This window comes from Dermacentor silvarum, chromosome 3 (assembly GCF_013339745.2).
Source record: "Dermacentor silvarum isolate Dsil-2018 chromosome 3, BIME_Dsil_1.4, whole genome shotgun sequence".
In the NCBI taxonomy this organism is placed as follows: domain Eukaryota; kingdom Metazoa; phylum Arthropoda; class Arachnida; order Ixodida; family Ixodidae; genus Dermacentor; species Dermacentor silvarum.
In genome coordinates, this window is record NC_051156.1 from 13,414,260 (window position 1) to 13,429,730 (window position 15,471).

The 15,471-nt window shown below is 46.1% G+C and overlaps 1 protein-coding gene across 1 annotated transcript in view; it reads left to right on the top strand.

Annotated features, from left to right (window-relative positions):
* The window catches only part of LOC119444220 (glucose dehydrogenase [FAD, quinone]-like), a 102,278-nt gene extending 89,872 nt beyond the window's left edge, over positions 1-12,406 (top strand). Inside the window, exon 12 of the mRNA XM_049664497.1 lies at positions 10,182-12,406. Within this exon, the coding sequence (XP_049520454.1) occupies positions 10,182-10,494 (313 nt within the window). The 3' untranslated portion in view covers positions 10,495-12,406. The remainder of the gene's footprint in view (positions 1-10,181) is intronic.
* The last annotated feature ends 3,065 nt before the right edge of the window (positions 12,407-15,471 follow it).

Genomic DNA, 15,471 nt, shown 5'->3' on the forward strand with positions numbered 1-15,471 from the left:
ACACATTGCCGACACTCAGCGCTGCTCGTCCGTCCCCGGATCAGCCGCTAAGCTGTATTCCGGTCAGCAATTCTGCTAACGCGGATGCACGTTCGGTGCCGCGCTTCTGTCTGGCGGCACGTTGGACTTCACTTCAAGTTAATTCTTCTTCTGACTGCCATCTTAGCGAGTGCCTCACCAGCACATCCTTCGCCTTGATTGCCGGCGTCTCCAGTCAATTTACGCGTCCTCTTTGAGACCGTAGAAGTGCCGCTTTTGCCTCCCTCTTTGGCGACGTCTTCCTTGCTAGATTGGAAATCATAGGTCTTCGTTGCGATCGCAGGAACGCTTGGGTCATCAGCGGCTTTATCGTCTTCTGCTGCTTCTTGTAGGTCACTGATTTTACCGTCCTCACTAACGTCCTTCCCTCCAGCGTCTTTAACAGAAAGTTTCGCTAGTGGCTGGCCGCCAAAGCTCGACGGCTACCTGCCTCCACTGGTGGTTTCCTCCGCGTGGACCTATAGTACATGATGAGATGCTCGTTCACGGTGCCTCTTCTACCAGCCCCTGCTACGCTGGCGTAACTACGCACGCACTAGTTGTAGTCGTGGCCCTAACGACGACAGAACCCGCAGCGTAGAACTCGGCACTCGCGCCATATGTGACCGGCGTTGTGGCGCCGGAGGCAGAACGGTGGTCTGCCTGGTACGATCACTAGTGCGTGGTCTTCACCGACGCGGAGTTGATGTGGCAGGTCTTGCACGGTGTAGGCAGCCTTGACGTCCAGACACACTAGACACGCGTGAGAACATTTGTCATGGCAGACTGCCACACGCCACTTCTCCCTTGATATCCCGCTAATAGTGCCGTAAGGCACCAGGGCAGTTCTCACGTCTTCGTCCGGGGTGGTGTGCAGAAGGCAGTACAGCTTCATCCTGATGTCTTGGTTGCAACGGTCTATCAGAACACACCGGTGACCCTTAACGCTGAAGGCTGGCGCTGACAAAATCTTCTGCTTGGCTTTTCCGTCCTTTAATGCTATCGCCCACGTGGTTCATTTGGTAGGTTCCGAGGGCCACAACTTCCGGTATGAGCTCCAGACGATCTAAAGCATCTCAGAAGTGCTCGATTCGGTAGGGCCTTGCTCTTATATCAACAGCGTGCAAAAAAAAGTAGTCGTTACGGTTGTACCTGAAGGCAACTGCGGTAAAATAATGTGATATTCTTGCGTTGCCGTATCATTCAACTTCTTGCCGTGACCTGCTGGGCCGCTGTAACCACCCCTGAGGGGCAAGACATTCCGCGTCCACACCGAACGGTAGCCGTAAAAAGAATCTGCGCCACTGGGAATTGAATCCTGCCGATAGCCTCAATGAGGTCATATCGCGTAACAAAGGAGGAATAAATTAGTCGTCCGCGTGATGCCTTATTTCACAAATGGCGATGATCAGTCAGTCAGCACTGTCGTATAAGTACCGTGCGCTAACCAATTGCGCCACTGGGGATTGTTTTTTTTATTGCCAGTTCACGGCAGGTTCATGTACACCATGTCACCAAAACAACCAAAATAAATCACTAGCACAACAAAATACAGAAGGAAAAAAAAACTAAACACATACTCTTATACAGCGGCCAGCATGACTTGGCTGACTTTGTCATTTAAAATTCGTTCAGGGATGCCAAAGCTTCTACCCTGGGTAGCCACTCAGGCGCATCAACTTGTGCTTTTTTCACCTCCAGAAAGCGTCACATGTGTTCACGGAAATGTATCTGGGTTACAATAGAAGCCTTGCATTCGGGATCGCCATTGACAGTAGAGGCCAGTCAGCAGGATGAGGTTAAATGGGACGTCGTCCTCATTATCTAGTGGTATAAATCTGATGTCCCTGCGGACCTAAAGGCAATTCTTTCTTCATAGTTTTTTGCAGAACGTCCCAAAAGTACACCCCCTCCCAAGAATATATGAAAACATGGTCTATTGTTTCCGGCTTTTTGCAAAGCACACAGTTTGACCCCTGCGGTATGTAAAACCCGCGTTCTTCTAAAAAGGTTCTCACTGTCAGAGTGTCAGTATGAAGCTTGAAGAAGAAAGATTTCACTCCTGCCTGCACGTGCATTCTTTTTACTCGTTGCAAAACGTTCTTTCCCCGACCTCCACTGTATATGGCTCTGTACATCGGTACTGGAAAAATAACATCACACAGGTCACTGTACATTTTCTTCATTTTCACGCTGAACATATAATCATTCAAGAACCGTACAGAAAAAAAACGAACACTGGCTACTATCTCCTAGAAATACCCAAACAAAGTACCAGGCATAATTTCGCTGCTGATAAGAAACTCTGGTTACGCATTACAAAGTCTCACTTGACACACCGATCTTAAAGGGACACTAAAGAGAAACCGGAAGTGGAGCTTAAATGGTAGAATATCCTTTCACGATCACAGCCATACCATTTTTACTGCAAACAGATGTTTAATAAGCGAGAAAATAGCGAAAAACTGAAGGATAGGTGCTGACGCCCCTTCGAAATTTCCGCACTACACGTTCGTGACGTCGGAGATTACAAATGCAGGCCGGTCGCGATTGGTCCAGAGCGATTTATCGCTGTTAATAAAGCGCAAAATTAAATACACCTAAAACGTACATAAACAGCATTGCCAACTTTTTAAACCGTTTCAAGCGAGGAAGTACAAGTTTAGCACAAAATTGAATAAATAAGAAAAAATGGCATGGAGATACATGCGGCCGTGATAGTTTCGTAGTTTCGTTTTTGGTCAATGCATCGTTGCGCGTGCCTGTTCCGCTCTACAGTGTTTGGTTGCGTGTTGCGTGGCTCGAAAAACGTTGACTTCGCGGGAAACAGCCAGAAAATTCCTCGTGTGTGTAGTGTTGAGGGCTGTGTAAATGGCCCAAGGCGCTTGCTCAGGGGCAGCGGCAGTGTTGACGCGATTGTGTCCTTTCATGTGGTGTCGGGCGGAGCGCCCCGGCTCCCCGGCGTGCTCTGCCGATGATAAAACGGCAAAACAGCCAAAGAAACCGATGGTGTGCTCTCTGCATTTCTCGCCCTCGGATTATGTGTATAATCTTGCCCTCGGAAAGTATCTTGGCGTGCCCCAGAGGTCAGTCCTTTCTCGAGCAGCTGTTCCCTCAATGCGGCCTTCATCAAACCCCCTACCGGTGCCCCTGCAGCAGCAAACTGGCGGCTCGGTGAGTGCTGAATGCCATTAAATAAAGCCACGAAATAACCATACCGAGTACGGGCGCAACTTTCTACGCTTGCTCTGTCGGCAACATCGTCGCCTGGCGGACCGGACGCTTCGCCTTCCGTCGACGGAAACGAAGCTCTGCTCTCGCCGGTGCGGCCGGCGGCTCACCGCCATCGCACGCGGAAACACCTACCGCTCGAGCACGGAGGATCATTTCGCGCTCCGTTTCACTGATTATCACTGAAATGCAGTCCTGCTTCCCTGGCGAGCTCTTCGTTGCAAGGTTCAACGGCAGAGACGGTATCCATCGTGGCGAACGCAAACGCAGCGACCATTCATGCAGCCATGATGCATCCAGCGCCTCAGCCGTTTACGCAAGCGGTGACGTATCATGGCGCATTCTGATTCGCTGAGAGCATTGAAATCTGTGACGACACTGCTTCAGCGCCAAATCTGGGGTGAGGGAAATTGAGGAAGAGATATTTGGGTATTTGTTTACGAATTTCTCCGCTAATAACTCATATTTTTGCACCCAACAAAAACTGCATGCATTCCTGAAGGTCCCTCTTTTATTCCAGCTGAACTTCCTGTTTCTCTTTAGTGTCCCTTTAAGAAAGGGTCTGTGACGTCACGAAAGAATAAAAAACGGTTTACAAGCGGCCGCACTAATTGGTGTGCTAGACTGTCGTATAAGTACTGTGCGCATACCAATTGCGCCATTGAAGAATGACTGGAGTAAATAAGCCAAGTGAGCTTATGTACACGTGAAGAATAAATTAGGCATTGGTTCCTGAAAGTGTCGATGAAGTTGATTGCTACTTCTGCGCCTACGACAGATACCTTACTCGGGCACACTGGGTGATATGGAAATGTTTCTGGTAAAGCAGTTTAATAATAAAGGGGCCCTGAACCACTTTTTATCGAAGTGGAGAAATACATTTGAGGTGAAAATAGGCTATCTCGGAAATACTTTGCCGCAAAAAGTACTTCAATGCGTTCTGCAGAAGCGGAGTCATTGGCAACCAAACACTGCCTCCACTGTGCTCCCCCTTAATTCTTCAACGCCTTGCAATGCGATGGCTACGGCGGAGTGGGGCGGGGCCAGAACACTCCGCTTTTGAAACGTCACAGTGGCGCGCAGTTCAAATTTCATTTTGAATGTTAACGTAGACGCCACCACTTCCGATTTTGGTGCCTACGACGCGCTAAACGTAAGCCAATTAAACGCGGTTGCCCTCAGCGAGCCGCAGTGCGCTTAGCCATTGGACTCGTGGCGGTACCCCGCGGCGGCCGCGGTGCAACCGACCGCAGCGACCAATAGCAGCCGCGTATTGGAATGCGCTTTATTACGTAATAAAGCACATAGAAGAGAGTGAGGATCATGGCCTCTGTTGAAACGAGGGTGTTTGTGAGAAAGGTGACTTCGTGCTCCGTTTGGAAGCTCCACGCACCGTGTACGACAGTAAAACTTGGCTGCGATGTTCGCAGCAGCGTATGCTACCCGCGGACCATGTTATTTGACCAAGCCCGAGGGGTGGTTTAAGGCCCCTTTAAGGCCAAATACATGTCTCGTTTTAAGGTGACCTTGAATAAGTGCAGCCTAAACTCGGACAAAAATTTCGTAAAAAATATGCACAAAAACTTGATAACTCAATGAGCTGATAACAAGCCCCACAACATTATATATCAATCGATAGGTAATTTACATATGAGCAATATAAACAACAATAAATGATCATGAAAGTCCTAATATAATTATGACAATGACATGACAAAGCGTAAAAATGGGTAAGAAAACCCCCAAAGTGGCAAAGACTCGGGAATTAATTATGGCAATGGCTGCAAGTATGGTTGTGATAATAACGATAAGGAGAGTAGAATACAATTATCACTAAATAATGACCATGATTCAGCAAAAAATGACGATGACACAGCGAAAAATATTAACACTCAGAAAGCACTGGAATGGGTTCTGATGAGGCCACTAAGTGAAGGAAACACTACAGGATGAAAGTAGAAGTCACAGTTATGAGCATGACTGAGCAAAAATGACAATGACTCAGCGAAAAGGATTAACATTCAAAAACCACTGAAATGGGTTCGGACGTCAGTACTAAGTTAAAGAAACACTAAAAGGTGATGGTAGAAGTCATAGCCATGACCGTGACTCAGCAAAAATGACAATGGCTCAGCGAAAAAGGATTAACAGTCAAAAACCAATGGAATGGGTTGGGATGAGTGAAGGAAGAGGCTAAACGTGGATGGTTGAAGTCGTAGCCATGAGCATGACTAAGGCTCTCGCCTGAAGGTCTCTTACGCTTAGGTAAAGGGCCTCCTGAGTGTTTTATAATGATGTGGTATAGCCGCTGCTGTAGTCATGTGCTCTTCATAAGGCCGCCCATACCGTTTGAAAGGAAAGTGTCAGGAGTGACTTTTTTTCACGTCCTCCAATATCCAAGCTCCAATATTCTGCATGACAAGCTGAGCGTCGACGGTGAGCTCTTTACCTGGGATGAAATTAGCAACACGAGAATCAAAACGCACAGTCAGCAAAGGAGAGCTAATAAAGAATGATGCCAACCGCTCTCTAATAAGGATCTACGAATCATTAACATAAATGTACGCAGCATCCTGAATAAAACCGCCGAACTTGAAGCTGTACTTCTAAGTAACTCCCCCGACATAGTCGTGATTACAGAAACTTGGTTGCACGATGCCATTGATGATGCAGACATTTTTCCACCATCGTATAAAGTATTCCGTCGTGATAGGCCGACACGTGGAGGGGGAGTGGCTGTTCTGGTGAAAAATACTATATCTGCCTTTTTAACCCGCCAAATCGATAATCATGAAAGCGTCACATTAAAAGTGTCATGTTGGGAGCGATCTTTTATTCTTTTTGCTGTGTATCGTGCACCCGACTCGCCTTCGGCGTTTTTACATCAACTGTGTGAACACGTAGCTTCATTTAAAAATGGAAAATATATTTTGGCTGGGGACTTTAATCTGCCAGGTGTTGACTGGAATCAGCCGTTTTCTAATCGTGAAATGAGCTCGCATGTCGCATACCTGACTGATATAATGCTTACGGCTGACGTCCAACAAGTAGTTGATCAGCCTACCCGCATTCATGGCAACTGCGCTTCCACGCTTGACCTTATTTTTATCAGCCGTTGTATTAAGGATTACTCTGTGTCTGTGCAGCCTGGTCTATCCGATCATGAAATGGTGCTTCTTTCATGCTCTCTTGGGGCGTGCAAAACCCAGCCTCTTGTTTCTATAATGACCAAGGACTTTTCGCGGGCAAACGATGAAAGTGTCCTTGACTTTCTTGACTTTCACATTGGTAGCTTTCAGGGCACAGATGCTGCTGATCTTTGGGAACGGTTTAAACATTTGTGCAGTTACAGCCTTGAAAACTTTGTTCCAAACAAAATTAAGAAAACACACCGTAAAAACCCTTGGATTACAAGACATATATTACAGATAAAAAGAAAAATTAAAAGGCTTAAACGACAGTGCGCCAGCAAGAGCACAGTACAGAATAATCAGAAAATTCTAAACCAAGCTATCAGTAGCGCGAAGCAGCACTACTTTAATCACACACTGCCTGGTTTCATTTCTGGTTCACCACAAAAGTTCTGGCAATTTCTTTCGAAAAGTAAGAAGTCGATCGACCGCATTGTACAGGATGACGTTGTCATCGTTGATAAACAAGACATTGCTGAAAAGTTCAATTCCTATTTTTACGGTGTCTTTTCCAACCCTACTGAACCCTTACACCAGAATCATGTCAGTTATGACGAAACAAATCTTGTATCATTATCCGGTGTTATATCAATGTTACTAAACCTTAAGGCAAAAGCATCGCCTGGCCCTGACAATATACCCAATCTTTTTCTTCGCCGATATGCTGAAATGCTTGCTCCATATCTAGTAGTTATTTTTAACAAATCATTGACGACAGCTATCATTCCTGAGGACTGGAGGACGGCAAGAATTGTACCAGTGTTAAAAAAGGGCGACTCTGCATTGCTAACAAATTATAGACCGATATCTTTAACCTCGTCTTGCTGTAAGCTCCTTGAACATATTATCGCAACTTATATTACGAAATTTCTTAATGATAACAGTGTACTGTCTCCATTTCAGCATGGTTTTAGGAAAGGTCTTTCCACAGTAACTCAACTAACCACAGTCATACATAATTTTGCCTCTATTCTAGATAAATCAGGCCAGGTAGACGTAATATTTTTAGATTTTAGGAAGGCTTTTGATCTTGTTTGCCACACAAAACTAATTTTAAAGTTAAAAACCATGGGACTACCAGAGTTCATCGTTGCTTGGGTTTCCGCATACCTTGCAAACCGCACACAGTTTGTAAGTATTGACAATAATTTTTCACGACATTTGCCTGTTAGCTCAGGAGTCCCACAAGGAAGCGTACTAGGCCCGCTTTTATTTCTCATATATATCAACGACATTGTCCAGGTCATAAATGAATCAGTTCAGATTAGACTTTTTGCAGATGATTGCTTACTTTTTAATGAAATTAAATCTTCGGATGATCAGGCCTTGCTGAATACCAACCTGCAAAACATACATGCATGGTGTCAAGAGTGGGAAATGCAACTTAACGCTGACAAAACGGTTTTCATGAATATGAGTAGAAAAAGAAACATTTTACCTGTTTCGTATAGTCTCCCTTCACAACAGCTAACGAAGGTCCCTCACTACAAATACCTCGGCGTCACAATAACTAGTACACTCAGTTGGAATACCCATATTTCGAACATTTGCACATCCGCCTTCCGTAAACTATGCTTTTTGCGACATAAGTTAAAACACACACCACCTGATGTCAAACTACTCGCATATTCATCCCTTATAAGACCAAAACTTGAATACGCATCCATTGTCTGGGACCCTCATACGAAAAAGAATGTCGAAGCATTGGAGATGATCCAACGAAAATCAGTTAGATTTATTTATTCTAAATACCGCCAAACTGACTCTCCGACTCAACTAATGAATCTTTATGGCATAAAATCATTGCAATTACGAAGAAAATTGACAGAATAAAATTTCTCTTTCATTTGAAGAGTCGCCATTTGCTACTCCCCCCTGAGCCATACGTGACACCACTGGTGTCACGAACTACAAGGCATCGACATGAAGAATCACTAACCCCATACAGCACCAAAACTAACCTATTCAAGTTTTCATTTTTCCCGCGCACAATTAACGAGTGGAACTCGCTGCCAATATCATCAGTGCAAAGTATAAAATGATTGAAAGTCTTCAGGATTGATGTTGATTATTTCACTTATACTCCTTTTTGTGTGAATATTGAGATATTCAAGGTATTATACTTTCGTACTTTCATTGGGTTCTATTGATTTCCTTTGTACATCATTAGTGTAGACATCGCGTTCGACGGGTTTCCTACTAAACTCAAGACGCAAACCTGTGCTTATAGTTGTGCTTTTTTTGGCTGCAGCCGGCGATGCTATAGCCAACGAGGATGGCAGTGACGGCGGCAAAAACGTGCTGCTCTATTAAGAAATGAATTCGAAACCTGCAGAGTATTGGTGTCTCATGCTGTCTTCAAGTGACTCTTCGTATAAGGACTGGTAATATATAAGCATACGTAGCACATGACGGTTTTAAACCCATATGGATTGCTTACACTAGATATATAAAGCTTATAACTTTCTTTGGCTACCATTTTGCATTGTACGACTCTGGCGGCCGCTTATGTCATTTGAGAAAAAGTGCAGTATGCAAGCGCGTGATATTGAAGCAGGCGAGAGCGATCGGCGATAGGCCCACGCTAGCGCCGCCGCCAAGACTTACACAACTTTGTGAAAAGTCGACGCCGGTGCCGGAGACGCAAGAGTCGGGTGCGTGTGCCGCATTTGTCGCTGAACTCTATTAGCACTTTAGGACGCACGTGCTCTCGGACGAGAGATTTGTGGCGTCCGGATATTTTGTGCCGTGGTTGGTGGTGTGCCGTACTTTTGGTGTTATTATCGGTCATGCGCCTTATTTTGCTGCCATCGTCATCGACCTTCTTCTGCTTATTCGTCGTCATTTCATCCGGATCAAGGTTTCATGCCGTCTGCCAAAACATGTCGATGATAATCTGCGCCATCATCATCTAAAGCTATGGACGACGTCAGCAGTATTCTTCGGAAATGTTGCTATTGAGCCCGTTTTATTTGTGTGGTCCGCAGAAGCCTATTTACCTAACTTTGACAATCATCTTCGATGTTTGCTACAGAGTTTTTTTTATTACTAATAAATACTGACTTGCTTTTGCTAGGTGTAGTAACCATAGGAATGGACACACCTTGTTGGAGGAGATTTAGTTCACTGCCCATATGTGGGTGAATTTTACGAGCGCCCGCTGTTCGTGGGTTGGAGGAGTGGCTCCATAGTTCCTCGTCTCGAAGTTGTGATTCAATGTTCCTGCCTCAATGGTGCACACTATCGTTTATGTATGCTTTGACCTTGTCGCTACAGACGACACAAGACAAACTGAAGCGAGTGAAATACATACGCTTTAGAAAAGTCGACCTAGAGGTAATTGATTTCTCAAAAATGTGATATGCTTGCCACGTATTCGCTTCTGCCATCCTATATATATAGTATTACATTCGATAACTTTCACTTTTCCTAAACTATGGCTTGTTTCGTATTCATCCCGACGACATCGTAAGAAGCCGATGTGATCCGGAATTGGCTCTACGAGATCGTGTTGCAAAGCATAACATAAGAAAAATCAGCCGTCGTAGACGTTTCATCGGTACCGGCTGCTTAGACACGAGTGTGCGAGACCGCACATAATGTTTGCTGGCTTACCTTATTAGTCAGAATACTACAGCCTAAAGTGCAGTAGTAATTGTGCCCTAACCCAGCCTTTTTTGACGCTGGTCATGCATTTGTGTATTGACACGAGTTATCGTGCTCTTTTTCGTCTCCTTGCAGGGTGCGCGGAGGCGTGACTGGACTTCGCGTAGTGGATGCCTCCGTCATACCGGACATGCTCTCGGGTCACCTGAATGCGCCGGTCGTGATGATCGCCGAGAAAGCTGCCGACATGATACTGGAGGACGCCAGAAACAGCATTCAAGTGGGAAGCAGAGTGGTGGCATCCAGCCTGCAGGATGCACCAGTCGGTGAAGGCACGCTCTTCGCTTCGGCCGCAGCTTCACCCGCGCGGTCTCCTGTCTCCTTGTGGCTATGCGCGATGGCGATGCTTGCGACGCTATTGTGTCCGCATGCAATGACGCATCGATGAGGTTCAATCTCCCGGAAATCACCTGCTATATGGACTCTCTCACCCTGGCACACAGTGGCCGAAAAGTGCAGATCGATGTTTCTGTGATCGCCGCATACTCAGCCTTAGATTGAGGAACATTTTCATTTCAAAGTCTTTCATACTTCGAAGCTGTTCTATGTAAATATTCGAGTTGCAGACACCATTTATTCGCAAAGGCGTGTTCAGTTGTCGAAACGTTAATTTTGTCGCGATCATTGCAAAAAACTAGACAAGTAAGCACATTAAGAACTTTCTTCCATGCTTTGGACAGTCCCCGTGGCACACGTAGTGTCGGAACCAAGAGGTTACGAAAGGATCCTTCAGTTAGAATCATTTGCAAATAATCGGAAACGCAACCTACTCTTCATTGGCTGATCATATTATAAGCCCATATTTTCAACAACCATAAATTTTACTAAAATTTGTGTGGTTGCAAATAGAAAGCACTGAGTGAGCTATTTCGCGGAAATAAAAATTTCAAGGAAAGCTTTTTTCAATACTTAAAGAAGTTACGAAATATTTGTCGCTTTTACTGATTTGTGTTTTAAACGAGACCGTCCAAATGCTGTGTGCAGTTACCTGTACGAACATGCAGGCATTCTTCGAAACCACTTTAATCCATTTGCATGTAATTTGAGGCACTGCCAAACATAAAGTGATGTAAAAGCGCCCGCTTTTAGCGCACCCTTTTTCACTGTCGAAGAGCAGTAAAGAGAATTATATTTTTACCTTGTAAACCATAAATAATGAGGGCGTTCTATTCCGTTGGCGTGTGTCGCTGGTTGAAGAACATTCCCGGCGGTAAAATCGAATACCTTGTGTGAAGCAAAATGCTGTGTTAGATACAAAAAAAAAAAACTCCAGCTAGACTATGGCGAATAATTACGACGTGTGTAAAGTATCTGTGAATCATTACTCAGCAAATAAAGATAAAAGAGTGTAGAAAGATAAGGATGGTGTTGAAAGTGGTGGGCAGTACTCTGGTGGTAATCAAGATCAAAGTGAGCAGCGGCAGGCACCAATATCCACTTCGGGGCCTTGCACGATGTGTGACGTTGGTTGCGATTGCAGTACAGCATGCGACCGGCTCCTATACAGTGCATTATTTTCTAGATCATATTAGAGTTTGTAAACATAACGATGATTACGCGCGCTGAAGTACTGCTCGCAGTAATTTAGTTAAGGCAACCAGAGTCATCGGCGTCGGCTAGCTTTTTCTTTTTGCGCGAACTCACGACCCATGTAGACAGCGCGCTCTACAATATCGGCAAATTGGTGCCTTTCGGCATTCATTGGAAAGATCTTTCGTGCGTAAGCTCAAGACCCCTTGTACCGCATGGTAAGAAAATTACGTATCCTTAAAAATGGTGGTTACCGTTCTTCTCAGTGGTGTTATTGTGTTGTCATTGAATTGTCCTTTGTTTTTTGTTATTCATTTCTCTGCTTGGTTTTGTAGTACTCCGTGTTGTTAAATATGCAGATTGTTGTTAACTGGATAGTTGTGAGCTCTAGGTGCTCGCCTTCGTTCTCTGTCGTGTTCGCCGCGTCTTTTTCCATATCTGCTTACCAAGTTGCTCAAATTCGCAGGTTGCTGCAATATATTCAGTGCTTTTTCCTTCATGTTCTAAAACCACTGTAGCTGCTCATTTTTATGGTATTATCTATATTACGGTGAGCATTGTTCTTGTCTGTGCACCTCATGGAAATCATATTTACATTGCTCCTTCGGCTTCCCTTGACACTCTGCGAAGAAAGTTTAGTAAATGTCTGATGTTTGTGATTCTGTGGGTCAAGATCCTTTAACTAGAGGTAGGACTATCCGTCTATCTCGTCTGGCATCAGTGACAGATGTCTCTGCAGAAGTTAGTGGGTTCACTTTTCGAGTATTCCCTGGGCTGCAGAACGAAAAGAAAATGGTCTCCAATCGACGCTGTGAAGGAGGTTGGACAGCGAAGCTGTAAACGACAACTACAACGATTACCCATTGTGACGAAGGTTGAAGTTTTCCACGTGGTGACATTCACATGCACTTTACTTAATTATTAACATAAGACGTTTCTACAGCCAGCGCTTGGCTTGCGCCGCTATTCCGTGCACCTGCAAAGAGTGAACCAGAGAGAAGAGAAATTCGTCACGCCTCGTATGCACGCTGCTCTTCAGGATTCCTTACTATACGTGGCCTTACCCATAGCACTGTCACAACACAAATCAATTGCTAGACGGGTTCTTCTTTTACCTACGAAAGTGTAGTTACGTCGCTCCCTGCTTCGTATGCTACGGTCAAGCTGCCGTCGCCGTGGCCACTTGCGCAACAGTAAACTTTACCGGGAAACGTATGCGCGTGCTGAGATCAGTGAGGTGATGAGCATGCATGTCTACCGCAAGGTTGAAGAAACTGAGGAAGTCAGCGCCGAGACAGGCAGAGCTACGTGCTTCGCGTTGCATAGGCGCATGAGCGCCTTATCATCAATTATGTGGTTCGGATATTTGTTTGGAGCTTGTTCTTTATTGAAACGTATGTGTTGTATGCGTGATTCAAAAGAATGTATGCGTGTATGCGTGATTCGAAAGAACGTCGGCCAGGTGGTGCAGAGTACGCCATTGATGGAGAGGCGCTTGCTGAGATCAGTGAGGCGATGAGCATGCATGTCTACCGCAAGGTTGAAGAAACTGAGGAAGTCAGCGCCGAGAACAGCTTGTGAGACATCCGCGAGGATGTCTCACAAGCGAAACGTACGGCACAATCTAAGGTCAAGGGTAAGAGATCGTTGGCCGTATGTGCGGATGGCGTAGTTTTTTATCGCTTGGAGCGGGCAGGTCTGTTCCTCGCGACGGCGATCTGCACAAGACGCTAACTTGGGCTTATGTGTTGACAAGGAAGCAAGAGCCACTGATTTTGTCAGAAACGTGGAATAGTCGACACGTCCTTCGACCAGTACCACTTGGCGCCGTCAGTGGCCGGTGGCAGAATTTCCCGACCAGGAGCACGGACGGGTGCACTTGCGAGTAGAGGTGCTGGGTGCACTTGTGAGCACAGGTGCCGAACACGCAGTGGTACCAGCGCACAGCCGAAGACGAGCTGTATCTTCGCGCATCAGATGGTTGAAGCTCCGGAGAGCACGGGGGCGCCGGGGAATGACTGCGGGACTGGAACCTCGACGAAGATCGGCGTGACAATGACGCGAGGTCATCGAGATGTCTGACAAGGGCGTCCCCGGTCGGGCGTCCCCGGTCGGGGGTCCCCCAGGGCGTCGGCACCGGCAGGAAGAGCGGAAGAGCCGGCAGGATCAATGTCGAAGGGTTGGAGCTGCGTGTTCTTTTCCGGGTCGCCAAATCTGTCGGAGCTAATGCGAGGAATAGCCAGATCCGACAGCGTTGGGTTTCAAACTGTTCTTTATATATTTTTATTTTCATATCGCGCCGCACATGCTGCACGACCGGGAGCAAACTTCCTGTTCCTTGACGGGCACTGCACGCGGAGCGAGTTGTGCCATGCGGCCCTGGACCGAGGCAAGGGGCGCTAAAATGTTAAGCGCATTAAAACAAACAGGGACATAGAAACGTAGGTATACTGACAATGGAATTTCAGTATGTGCATTATAAGAACCAGCCGTCAGTCTAATCGTGATTTTTTGTCATGATAAGACATAGGCGACATTCCGGCAAGACGTTTCCGTCGCCATGACAAGAACCGAATGAGAGAGCCACAAAGAGCACATGAAAAAAAAAGGAAATTGCTCGTGTTAAAAATATGATGCGATCGGCTGCCGTGTGTAGTATGTAGTGGTGTACGCCTCACAATATGATGGTATGCTTTAAATATTTCCACTTGTTCGTAATAAGAGCTGCCAAGTTTCCCGTCCTTTAATACAGCATTTTTTACAGTGTACGTTGGTGAACACGCAATAAGTTGTTACTAGCTAGCAACCTTGATATTTTTGCGGAGGGAAGAAGCAAGTCCACACCAGGCCAGTCACTGAAGTGTCATCTTCTTCAGCCCCCAAGCTCGTACTCTTCTTCGATGTTGTGCAGAGCAGTGTAAAATATTTCCCCCAGGCGTCAAAGCGCCATCTCGGTGCTTCTTAGACAGCAGAGGACTCGTAGCGTTTTAGACGGCTGACATGAGCGGTGTCATCGGAAGTCTGAATGGAGCGAGTAGTAGGTGGGACCGGAACGATCTCGAGGGTACGTCGGTCACCTGGCGGAAAGCCCGGTAAAGAGCGGAGTAGTTAGACAGGTTTTTCTAAAGGCAACGCGGCGGGTCGGAGACCATAGAAGGACAAGACCTCCGGGAAGATAGTCGGCGTAACGTTGACGACCGCCATAAATGCTATTCTGCTTGTTCTGAGAAGCAAAAAGCCGATGGTCAGTAACTTGGCGTGCTTCTTCAGCTCGGGAAATGACCTCGCGGGCATACTCAGACGCGGAATCTTCAGGGACAGACATTATTGTATCAAAATTCAACACGGAATCACGGCCGCATAGCAAATAAAATGGAGAGTAACCTTCAGTGTCGTGGCGAGACGAGCAGTACGCGAATGTCACAAAAAGGAGAGCAGTATCCCAGTCACAATGGTCACCAAAAAAATACATGGAGAGCGTCTCCATTATTGTTGAATTAAGCCGTACAGTAAGACCGTTTGTCTGCCAATGGTATGCAGCAGTAAGTTTGTGTTTAGTAGAACAGGAGCGCAGCAAATCGTTCATAACTCTAAAGAGGAAGTAGCGACACCGGCTGGTAAGGGGTTGACGAGGAGCACCATGGTGAAGAATGATGTGCCACAGGAGGTCGGCTACGTCTGTTGCACAAGAGATTGGAAGGGCTCTAGTGATCCCAAACCGAGTTGTATAATCGCTTGCGATGGCAATACACTAGTTAACGGAGACAGATGTAGGGAAAGGTCCCAGGACGTCTACACCAACGTGAGAGAAGGGTTTGGCAGGAACGACAAGAGG